Source organism: Cibotium barometz, chromosome 40 (assembly GCF_041138505.1).
Source record: "Cibotium barometz isolate CiBa-2024 chromosome 40, ASM4113850v1, whole genome shotgun sequence".
NCBI classification, from domain to species: Eukaryota; Viridiplantae; Streptophyta; class Polypodiopsida; order Cyatheales; family Cibotiaceae; genus Cibotium; species Cibotium barometz.
The window spans coordinates 9,909,482-9,921,789 of NC_141085.1; the positions used below are offsets into that span (position 1 = coordinate 9,909,482).

The 12,308-nt window shown below is 44.3% G+C and overlaps 1 protein-coding gene across 2 annotated transcripts; it reads left to right on the forward strand.

The window, feature by feature from the left end:
* The first annotated feature begins 389 nt into the window (after positions 1 to 389).
* LOC147615175 (receptor-like serine/threonine-protein kinase ALE2) lies at positions 390 to 11,264 on the forward strand. 2 transcript variants are annotated; one of them, XR_015262761.1, is made up of 8 exons: positions 390 to 1,050; positions 6,453 to 7,229; positions 7,371 to 7,742; positions 8,059 to 8,325; positions 8,529 to 8,918; positions 9,388 to 9,631; positions 9,749 to 10,838; positions 10,919 to 11,264. XR_015262761.1 is itself a non-coding variant. In XM_086779192.1 (7 exons), exons 1-7 carry the CDS (start codon positions 969 to 971, stop codon positions 10,251 to 10,253), a joined length of 2,637 nt encoding a protein of 878 aa, XP_086635318.1. In that variant the 5' UTR covers positions 390 to 968; the 3' UTR covers positions 10,254 to 11,264. The 2 variants fall into 2 exon arrangements, 1 of the variants encoding a protein (XP_086635318.1); XM_086779192.1 differs by having other exon boundaries at positions 9,749 to 11,264.
* The last annotated feature ends 1,044 nt before the right edge of the window (positions 11,265 to 12,308 follow it).

The following is a 12,308-nucleotide window of genomic DNA, read 5'->3' on the forward strand; positions in this document are numbered from 1 at the left end:
GCACACACACGAATGGTTAAGTGTAACAACTGGGTGTGGCATTCTTTCTTTTTTGTCTTTTTATGAGTCACAACTAACGATTGCTTTTGAAAAGCAAAAAAGCCAAAAAGCCTCCAAAGTGTACATGCAATGCTCGAAACAAAACCGGGTTTAGTGTAATATCACCTTTAAATTTTAAAAAATACCTGCAAATTTATAGCTTAAAGGTGCCAATACTTGTAAAATTTGAAGGAATATAGTACAAATATTTTCAAAAATTAGAAAAACTTTTCATTGATAATTTCTTAATTATATATATATATATATATATATATATATATATATATATATATATGAAGGTTTTCCAATTTTTTGAGAAATCTCGCAGCCCATCAACATCATTAAGTCCCACCACGTTTGGGACACCAACCATTTTTGCACCAATCGCCCATCAGCGCGGCGCTTATTTGTCACCATAGCTTGTGTTCCTCAGCTCTCTCTGTAACCTTTCCCACCTCCACCCCCTTAAATTCCCTGCATTTTCTAGCGCTTGCCATTTCTCCTTGCTCTGCGGATTCCAACCTAAGTTATGGCGCTGATCAAATTTGTGCGCTTCACCCTTCTTTCAGCTGAAGCAGAAGTAGATCAGGCAAGCTGAGCTTTTTCTGGGTTTACTCAGGAAAGCTATGTTTTTGGTCAGAGATGCAGAGTTTTGGCTCAGAAGAGCAGAGTTTATGCTAAGAAAAGCAAGTTTTTCCGCAGAAAAGCTCTCCCTTTTCGCCCAGAAAAGCAGTCTTGTAGCCCCCAATGCAGAGTTAGCAAATGGGCACAACATGGTTTTCATGCTCTGACATTACTCTGTCTGCATGAATGGCCACCATCAAAGGGCAGAAACAGGGACCTTCTCCGAGATATAAGAATGGTATTGCAGAAGCAAATGATGGGGGTCTGTTAACTTGCCATGTTCTTCACATGCCAAATTCTTGAGGATGGTTCGCTTGATCCATGTAGTACTACTGCTTGTGGTGAGCTTACAGGTGCTGGTGATGAGCTTACATGTGTACGGCAACGGTACATTCCTCTACTGTAAAACCCCCAATAGGTGCCACAAAAATTGATCTTGTCTAACCAGAAATCAGCAAAGCTAATCTTGTTTAATTAGCAATGAAGTGATAGAAAGTTCCACTGTGTTTGCATTATATGCACATATTCATTTGATTCTTTGTGCATTGCTTTTCCAAACCCTTTTGCTTGCTTTCCTTCCACATAACAACCACATATGCAAAGCCTAATAATCTTGGACAACAAGTAGCCTTAAAGGTAAAACAAAGAAGTTTGGGATCGAACTCATTCAGATTAGTTCATAGATGTCCCCCAAGTTTTGCCCTGGACTTGGCCGTTTATGGCAAAGTGGTTCAAAAACACAACATACCAGGTAAGTGAGAAAAAAACAGAACGGCATTTCTGAAGCGGGACCGATGCCAAGAAGGGTGGGGTGGGTGGAAACTTTTGGCAGTGGGTTTAGAGATGGGGAGGGGTGGAGACTTGATATGTTATGCAACAGAGGCATTTCATGCTACTAGATTGAAAAAGACATGTTATCTGATAAACTTGAAACCCTAAAGGGTACCATATCTGTGATCATGTGTGCCTTGGATAGCTGCTGCACAGCCGCTGTTTAGCAAGGTGTGATCTTCTTGACTAGAGTGCTAGCATTTTGGCTGGTAATGCTGGCAAGTTGCCTGGGTGTCTTGATCAGGGTTTTGGATGGGGGCTTCTTGAGCAGTGGTCCGGTTTGTTGTCTATGTGATGCACCCTTATCATTGGTCTCTTTAGCTCTGTGCAGAAGAAGGACGTGAGTATTGGCTCTAAAAGTCCTGGTCTCTCAGCACGAGTCTTTCTGCCTCTCAGTACTCATGTTGGTAGAGGGCTACACATCTCTAATCTTCAACTCAATGACCTCTTGAAGAGGACCAAGTCCCTTGAGCAATGGAATCTGCATTTGATTGTATACTGAAGCTGAGCGCGGTAGTATGATGTACTCTTCTGTCTCCCCCACTTGCAAAAGCCACTTCCTCTACATCTCCGTATCTCTCAGTGTTCCTGTGTGACCTTTATAACCTGCCCTGTCTCCTGATAAGAAAACAGAGTCCATGACTTGGGGCCTGTTTGTGCTTTTGTCCACCAAAGATGTGAACTAAGTTGATTTGCCTCCTCACTCATGCTGAAAAGGCCTGGTGTTTATCTTCTGCTTGTGCTTCTTAGGCCTGTAGGCTGTAGCTAAGTTCCTGTGGCCACTTGCAGAAGCTTGTCCCTTTTTTGGTGTTCGAGGGCCAATTTTTTGTCCCTGTATTCTTAGCAAAACATGCTCTGGTGAGTCCTTGTTTGTGTTTGTGTTTGGTTTGTGTGCAATTATTCTCTCAATTTGTAAGGCTAGATATATTGGAATAATGCACAGCGGGAAAATGAGACAAGTGCTGTGGAGAACAAAATGCAGAAGTGTAGAGAGAGAGAAGCTGTATAAACTCTGCTATATACACGAAGATCCGATACAATGGGAAGTGGGGGACCAAGGGTGGTATTATACCACCCTCTAGTGCTGGTCGGCCAGCCTAAAAGCAGCCGACAGCAGACTGTATGTCCATGACCAGCAAAAATAACCAGTCGGCCAGCAAAAACCAGTCGGCCAGTAGTCGGTCAGTACAGTAGGAGTCGGCCAGCACACAACTGCCCCACGACCAGAAAAAAATAGGGAAAAACTGGAAAAAATGGGGAAAAATGAGAAAGAAGGCTCCTGGGTGGGCACACCCACAACAAAGGCCCTCACTGTACAGACAAGATGACTGCGAACACCCCCTCTCAGCTCCTGGATGTGGAACCAACCCCAATGAGCTAGAGTGTTGCCGGAGCATTGCCTGAGGTAGAGACTTCGTGAAGACGTCCGCCGCATTGTCCTCCGTCGAACAATAAACAAGCAAGATGTCACCATCCAAAATCTTCTCACGAACAAAGTGACTCTGGATGACTGTAGGTTCCGCTAGTGGAAACCCAATCTCGCCAAGTAACCTCTGCAACCTCACCACCTCACAAGCAGCACCTCAAACAGCCCAGTACTCTGCCTTTGTAGACGACAAGGCAATAGTTGGCTGTCTCTTGCCGCTCCATGAAATAGCTCCTGAGCCAAGGTAGCCTGATGTAGATCTCCTCGTGTCTGGGTCTCCTCCCCAATCCGAGTCACTCCAACCTTGGAGTCTTACTCCATCCTTCGTTCCCCCTCTAGTGTCATAGAAGAGTCCAAGATCCTTCATACCGTGCAGATACCGCAAGATCCGCAATCCTGCGTCCCAATGAGTCTTCAAAGGCGTTTGCATGAATGAGCTCAACAGCCCCACAAGAAAGCTCAAGTCCAATCTAGTGTTTAGCAATCAAATCAATGAACCAAACCGCTTCCGATACAAGAAGGCATCAACCTGCTCACAAGGATCATCAACTGTAACTTTGGTATGCCAAGTCCTGGAACCTGCTGAAGACCATACAAGGCCTTCCGAAACGTGTAAACCACCCCCTCTGAACCCGGAACCTCAAAGCCTAGAGGCTGCTCATCAGACACCTCCTCCCGCAAGTCATCATCTGCCACTTGCATGGCTTTACTACAAGTCCCCTCAAAAAGAGCTTCCTCAATTGCAGTAGGCTCTTTGTCCTGAATGATACGAGACATCAAAGCATAGTTCACGTGTAAAGGTTCCTCTGACTGACGAACGCAAGAATTGGAATGTTCTTTTGCCTACTGATGGCAACATTTTTTAAGCCATTCACCATCTGGTCCTGGAAAGCTTTCCGTAGCGTATCCACATTCAAGTGGTCATGATGAAACCGCCACAAATCACCTAACAGAGAACCTGTAAGAGAGAGTGCTGAGAGTTTGTAGATCCCATTCTCCACTCCACCTTCCCATACAATCTGGCCTGCTACTTTGTCTCGTAGAGCAACAAAATGCTCATCAAACTCCACCCTGAAGCCTGTCTTGCAAACCTCATGCATTGACAAAAGATGAAAACCAAGTGCTGGGATGTAAAGAACACGAGAGGAATGCTTCCCCCCTTTGCCTTTGGGAATAATCTCCATCTTGCTTTCACTGTGAATAGAGATAGTGGACTTGTCACCAATCAGGATGTGACCTGCGTGCCTTCTAAGATCCTGTAATATCTCTCGGGAAGGAGTCATGTGCCTGGAAGCACCACTGTCGAGAAACTAGTCCTCCCGAGTGTCCCTAGCGGTGAGTCCGACCACCTCCTTGCTCGAAGAAGATGAAGCATTTGTGTCCATAATCTCCAAGTGCACAAAAGCTGGAGTCTTCACGATTACTGTCGAGGAATCTGTACCCTTCTCGGTGCTCCGCTTAGGACATTTCCTCCAATAGTGTCCTTTCTTGCCACAATTGTTAAGGTCCTCTCTGCCTTCAAGGCGTCATGATCCAAGTCGGGCTTCTACTCAGAAGACTTCTCCTGTGAAGACTTCCCTTTGCCCTTACTACGTCCTTTTGACCGTTGGCTAGTCAAGGCCTCAGAACCTTCACCCTGTGGAGTGTTCGTAAAACACTCTTCTTGGTCCAAGACCATAGGCACAAGCTCCTCCCATGTGATGGTGCTGAACCTTCCACTGGTGATTAGAGAGGAGTAGAAAACTGAATACTGAGAGGTCAGATGAGACAACAACGTGATGGCCATGTCCTCTGAAGATATCTCCTTCCGAGCTTGAAGAACCTCTTGCTGAAGAGCCGGCAACTTGTTGATGTGCTCCCACATCGTCAAAGACTTTGCAGGATTCATCACCCGATTTGCACTTCCAAGGAAATCCGCTTCATGGGTGATACCTTGTTATACAGAGAAGCCAAATGCTGCCAAATCCCTCTGGCGAGCGTCATATGTTTGATATGATTAATCACCTGTGGTGTGTAATTAAGGAAGACGAAAGAATGCACACGGGCATTGACACGATCCGACAACTGTGCCTGAGCCTCCCGTTCTTTCCGACTAGAGGGTAAAAGCTCCCCGTCCTCCAACTCCGGCCGTGGAACACCAACCACAATGAAATCAGCCAAGTCATAAGACTCCAAGACAGACTCTATCATTACCTTCCAGATGCCGTGGTTGGTCCCGTCCGAGTGTCAATCCACTGGGAATGTGGGGAGAGTAGGGATCTTCACGTGTTTCTCAACCATCTCAAGCAAATCTGCCATCTCAAGGGTTCACAAGGTCTTGTGAAGGGAAGGTGGGTGGGAAAAAAAATGAAGAAGAGGTTGCAAATAATATGCAAGGTGGCTGTCCAACAGTGATGGCCGCCTTCTATCCGATCTCCAAGTCCCGAACAGCCCAAGAAATCTCCAATCAGCACCAAAAAATCAGCAAACCCTCAAGCTCCCACTGTCTCCAAGCTTCAAGCCACTTGGGGCTTTGAATCGGAATGCACAATGGAAAATGGGATAAGTGCTGTGGAGAACAAAACGCAGAAGTATAGAGAGAGAGAAGCTGTATAAATTCTGCTATATACACGAAGATCCGATACAATGGGAAGTGGGGACCAAGGGTGGTATTTATACCACCCTGTAGAGCTGGTCGGCCAGCCTAAAAGCAGCCGATGGCAGACTGTATGTCCACGGCCAGCAATAATAGCCAGTCGGTCAGAACATATCATCAGACGGCCAGATGAAGATCACTAGTCGGCCAGATGAAGATCACTAGTCGGCCAGTACAGTAGGAGTCGGCCAGCACACAACTACAGAAAAAAATAGGAAAAACTGGAAAAAATGGGGAAAAATGAGAAAGGCTCCTGGGCGGGCACACCCACAACAAAGGCCCTCACTGTACAGACAGGAGATGAATGCTAACAGATATATTCCAATCTTATGAAGGTTCATATATGACATCAACAACTGTAGACAGTAGTATTCAGCTTATGGATGAGAGAGAAGGGTTGATAGAGAAGAGTACACAAGACACCCATTAGGTCTCAATGGTGTGTTCCCATAGTCGTGAAAACATCCCAATGGAATGAAAATGTTAACCCCCAAAACATTTTGAAAATGACAGAAAATGCATTCTGAAATGGGAGAAAATGAAAATGAAGAGAGATCCCAACACACTGTCATAATTCCATGTTTTAAGGTCATTGCCTTCCACAGACAAGGCACACTTGGGTGAGCAGGATCAAGTTAATGAATGTGCAAGCTTACAGTACGAGCAGATCTGGCTGAAGGTGGCATATCTGTGTCATGAATGTAATTAGGTGTGTTCTCTTGTTTTCTGTCAAAATCAGACCCTCTTTAGTGAGATGAGAAAGTAAATCTGGTGGGGTTTGTAGCATATAGATGAACTTTACCTATTTTCAAAGCTAAACAGCTGCTTTTTTGCTTCATTTGGCATTGTCACTGTCATTACGGCAGGCTTCTTAAGTTTGCTGATTGTCACGTGCAGATGGGGGGCAAGAAATGTTGGAGGAAAGTGAATCCAGAACTCATGGTTGTCAATGCCTGAAAAATGAAAATGTGAAAGCATATACTGATGTGCCAAGTGCTCTGAAGGGAACTGTAACTACATACATTGATGAAAGACACATGCTACTGGGTGCACCAAAATGCAGTGTTTGTTCACGTGGTCATGAAACCCAGTCGCAGAAACAATCTCTTTCATCTTTCATGCCTTTTCTTCATCCACACAAGTCTCCCTTAGCTTTTCCAGGCATTCCATCTTTATTTAGAGGGTCATGTACTGACCTTCCACCCTCTCTCTCATATCCCATATGCAGGTCACTCACAGGCTTGTCTGCCATGAAAGCATCGGATTCACAACAACGAGAATCCACCAGTCATTCTTTCATAAAAGCTCCAAGCCCTTCTAACAATATGATGTCTCATTATAGCCTTTCTTATTCTCCCACATCATCATCACACGCGTCTCCGCCGACTGCTCAAGGTTATGTGCCTCCTCCAGCTAGTGCACCTCACATTGTGCCCACTACTGCTCGAGGTTATGGCAAGGTGCTGCCTCCTTCAGCTAGTGCACCTCACATTGTTCCCACCACTGCTATGCCATCCCCGTCTCTGGGACATATTTCCCATGCATCACAGAGAAGGCATTACTACCGACATCATCATGCTCCACCGAAGGGTTCCTTACCACCAGTGCCAGGGCCGAAAGCAGCTAATTCCCCTGCACATGGACATCCCAGCACTTCAATCAGCCTGCCCCCTGGTGAGTTTGGTTTATCTCTTCTCTCTTTTGATATGGTCACTGTCTTTTACCGAGAATGTTTTCTTTTTCTTGTTAAACAGTCTTTATAATGTTGATGAGTGGCATGCCTTCTGATGTGAATCTTTTTACCATGTCATGCAGACTATAGCGCTGTTGTCTGTTTACCTCCGCTTACCAATGCTCCTGTCCTGTCACCATGTGGTTGTGTACTGCCAATTCAAGTTGAGATTGAGCTGAGTGTGCCATTCTATGCTCTTTTCCCTTTGATATCCATGCTTGCAGTGGAGCTTGCGGAGGATACAGTACTCTCACCAAGTCAGGTTGAAATCATTGGAGCCTATGCTTCCAATCAAAACCAAGAATTCTCTATTGTAAATACAAATCTGCTGCCTTTGGATAAAGAGTTTGACTATATAACCGCACTTACCATTTTCCAAAAACTTTGGAACCATGAAGTGGTTATAAATACAACCCTTTTTGGCAACTACAGTGTGGTCTATGTGCACTATCCAGGTACTTTGTTGGTCATTTTAACTTGTGTAAAACACTTTCTCAACCCCCCCCCCCCCCCCCCCCCCCCCCCCCCCCCCGCGATCCCTTCTGTAGTCGCAATTTGGTACCTGCCCCGAGTTGGTTTAGTCTTCCCGCTTGAAGGTGTTACAACTTGTGGACTCAAAGTGGCCTCAATACCATCAGGACGGCAAGGGAATTGAACATGGGATCTCCCCTCACCGAGTCACAAGCCTTCACCGTTGGGCTACATGCCCATTGGCTAAATACTTGCTTTTGGAAGCTCTCAGAGTCTAATTTGTGAAAACCTTGATGTCAGGTCTTCCACCTTCACCCCCAAGCGAGACGGAGAGTGGACAGCTGACCGGAACAGCTGGAATCCAGCAGCCTTTTGGAGTTGATGTGAGTAAAAATAGTCACCAAAAACTTGGGATTGGCACTATTGCAGCTATTGCACTATCCTTTGTCATCACACTGGTAATCTGTCTTGGGGCTGTTTGGCTCGTGTTCCTGAAATGCACCCATCATGCTGTGCCCCCTCCGGCTTTTGAGCTTGGGTTACCACCTGCTAGAACCAAAAGATCAGGTATTTATCATATGCCACGCTGAGAGAGAGAGAGAGAGAGAGAGAGAGAGAGAGAGAGAGAGAGTAGATTAACGTATAAGAAAGCCAAAATGACCTATGTAAGTATCCCTCATCTCCATCCATGAAGGGCTTTTGATGAGAGAGAGAGAGAGAGAGAGAGAGAGAGAGAGAGAGAGAGTATAACTCAAGCCTCTAATGGTCAGGTGGCCTCTCCCTCTTATCCAGTGATCGTGGTGGCTCAACCACTCTGTCATTCACCTCAAGTATAGCAGCATATGCAAGCACTGCAAAGACATTCACCTTTCTGGATCTGGACAGGGCTACTGATCACTTCAAGCCAGAAAACATAATAGGAGAGGGTGGCTTTGGTAGAGTGTATTGTGGCACTTTGGATGATGGAACCAAGGTGGCTGTGAAAGTGCTCACTAGAGATGATCAACAAGGAGGCAAAGAATTTATTGCTGAAGTGGAGATGTTAAGCCGTCTCCATCACCGCAACCTGGTGAAACTGATAGGTATTTGTACAGAAGAGCACAGCCGTTGCTTGGTGTACGAGCTTATCCCCAATGGCAGCGTGGAATCTCATCTTCATGGTATGTTTCTTGTATGGTTTGAGGTTCTAGGAAAAGGTTTTTTTGCATGATGGGAATGTTTCTTTGGTCTCATTTTTTGGCACATTAAAAAGCATTGGTTGCCAACTTGGGAAAGGCCACAGCACGTTAATCTCCTATGTAGTTGTCAATGAAGAGATCATGAACAGTTGCCATTAAGCACAGATTTTCCATTGCCATTGTAGTGCACCTTCAATTAACTTTTCCTTGCATTGCAGCATATGTACATGCATGTATGTGTTCGAAACACAATGATTGGGTGTTGTGGCCTGTGGCATGATGATATGGGTTTGGGATCTGCTTTCATTTTCGATTTCTGTTGCTTTGAAAATGTTTTGGATGTTTCGGTGGGGACAACTATGATTTGTGCTAGCATGTTGGAAAAATGCATTTTACTTGTTCTCTTTGGATCTTCCACAGTTTTTTACAGTTGCTATATATAACCTTTCAGGTGTGGATAAAGAGGTCTCTGCATTGGATTGGGAGACACGCATGAAGATAGCTCTAGGGTCTGCCCGAGGATTGGCTTATCTTCACGAGGACTCGAACCCTCGTGTAATCCATCGTGATTTCAAGGCAGGCAACATCCTTTTGGAGAATGACTTCACCCCAAAAGTCTCAGACTTTGGGTTGGCAAAAGATGCTCCAGATGAAGGAAGTGGACACCTTTCTACGAGGGTGATGGGGACTTTTGGGTAAAGTCTTAAGTTTGGATCTGTGCTAGCAACATCTTTGAGGTTCAATTAGTAGTTAAACATAGCTATAATGATTGCAGTTTGATAAAGCTAAAGTTGTTTTTTTTCGTGATTTAGATATGTTGCCCCCGAGTACGCAATGACAGGACATTTATTGGTGAAGAGTGATGTTTATAGTTATGGGGTTGTGTTGCTAGAGCTTCTATCTGGGCGGAAACCTGTGGACATGTCACAACCCCTTGGCCAGGAGAACCTTGTGACATGGGCCCGGCCTCTCCTTACAAGTGGGGAAGGGTTGAGAGTGCTTGTTGATCCTGCTCTAAAGAACAATTTCTCCTTTGAAAATCTGGCTCGAGTGGCAGCTATTGCTTCCATGTGTATCCAACCTGAAGTCTCACATCGCCCTTTCATGGGTGAGGTGGTGCAGGCATTGAAGCTCGTGTATAATGGCTCCATCGTGAACAATGGGACTAGCTCTAGCACGTGCAGTGAAGGAGGTGGTTCTTTGTCTGATAGTGATGTGAGAGGTGGGCAGCATTGGCTTGGTCAGAAGACTCAGTATGCACCAGATGGCACATCATTCATCTCCATTGACTACGACTCCAGCCCCAGCCAAGAATAGGAGGGGATACCTTTTTCGGCATCAGCATTGCCCCATGACTCTGCAAGGGTCACACAATATCATGCTGGCTCTTTCAAGAGGCATAACTTGTCTGGCCCTTGAAGAACCAGCCCAAGCAAAGCCAGCATCATACAAATGAACATATGTTTAGGGTAGTATCAGTGAACATGCCACTCTGGCCCGACATTAGACCAATGGGCTAGGCAGAGATGCATCATGCCATGATGTGATGGTGCAAGGAAACTCATTGGATTTCAACAAGATGTGATGATGCAGGACCATTCATACTATGATGTGCTGATGTAAGGAAATTGGCCATGATGTGATGATGGAGGCGGCTTCATACCCTGATGTGAGGATGCAACAAACTCAGTAGATTTTATCACGATGTGATGATGCAGGATGAGCTGTGACGACGATGTGAAGTTCTTATTGAATCTTTCTTGGGATTTTTCATAGCCTCATTGGAGATGCAATACATAGACATCTCCTGTCAACTGCATCAAAGAAAGCTGCTATGGATCCCTTACACTGGCCGTGTTTTGGAAAAAGTTGGCTGTAACAAGTTACCGACGTTGCGTTGAGGTAAGTATGAGCTGAATTTACAGGACCAAGCGTTTACATGAATGTGGATAACGTGATTGGATGCTTTGTATTCTACTCAGGTTCTCAAACTCCTCAAGAGCATGGACTAATGTGGCCATTATCCCATGATAGCAATTTATCAAAGACTGGACTGATAACATTTTCTTAAACTTTGTGAGCTGATTTTTTGAATTCATTAGTCATGGGCCAAGTGCATACTAATTTGTAAGGCATTCACGAGACCAGTGAACTGAAGCCCTAAATTTTTTTAAAAGTTTTTTACAGATCTCACAAAGTACTTGAGATCTGTATGATAAAGCCTCATAGGGGTATGATAAATTATTTGAGATCTGTATGATAAAGCCTCATAGGGGTCTTGAAATGGCTCATCTTGTTAAGGATAAGATCCAACGGCTTCTGTTTTCAGCATTGTCTCTTCATATTTTTCCTCTTGTAAACCATCCATGCTATCTCAACTTATTTTTAAGTTGCATATTCTTAAATATTGGGGTGTCAGGGTTCAAACTCATGCCCCCTTTCAGATAGTGTGATGTGGTAGTCACTCAGGCAAGGGCGGCCCACCGACAACTCTCGAGGATCTTCTAAGAATGCCTCTGCTTACTTAGGGTCTTTACATATACAAACCCCTGCCAGTGAAAAGGCAAGATCTCACGTGCCCATCCCTCATGGGCGAGGATCCCCCGTCCAATTAAAGATCCTTTTAGACAATTTCTAAGTGCATTGTGCATCTGCAGCAAAGACACAAGAATGCAAAAACATGAATCAGTTGTATATCCTTGGAGAGGTGGTGAGTTTTAATCCCTGGTTTTTTTTGGGTGATTGACATTCTCACATAGGCCCAAACCATAGAGAGAGGATAATCTAATTGATAGGGAGTGTGACATGGAGGAGGGGAGCTAGAATGGAGGTTTATATACTAAAGAAAGAGGGATTAATTAACAGGCAAGTGGGGTAGCCTGCATCCAAAACCTAAAGAAAGAGAGATTAACAGACAACTAAAATGGAGGTTTAAATGGTTATATACTAAAGAAAGAGGGATTAACAGACAAGTGGGGGAGCTAGAATGGAGGTTTAATCAATGGTTACACACACACACACACACACACACACACACACACACAATTTGGGTTTCAAAGTATCTATTTGGTTCATTTTTTTTCTCTCTCAATCAAACAATCAATGTAAGTTAAGAGTGTGAAAAAATCAATCAATCTAAGTTAATGAGTAACTTTTTTGTTAATGAGTGAGAAAAAAGGATGCCCTTGAACTTTTATTGAAAAAATTTATAAGTTAACCTATTTTATAACTAAAATTTCAAAAAATTCCAAGGCTAGGCAAATTTAGAACGGTTTTTATTGGAAAAATAAATAGGTTAACCTGTTTTATAATTAAAACATTAAAAAAATGAATCTTTAAATTCAAGATTAGAACCGTTTTTTTTATAAAACA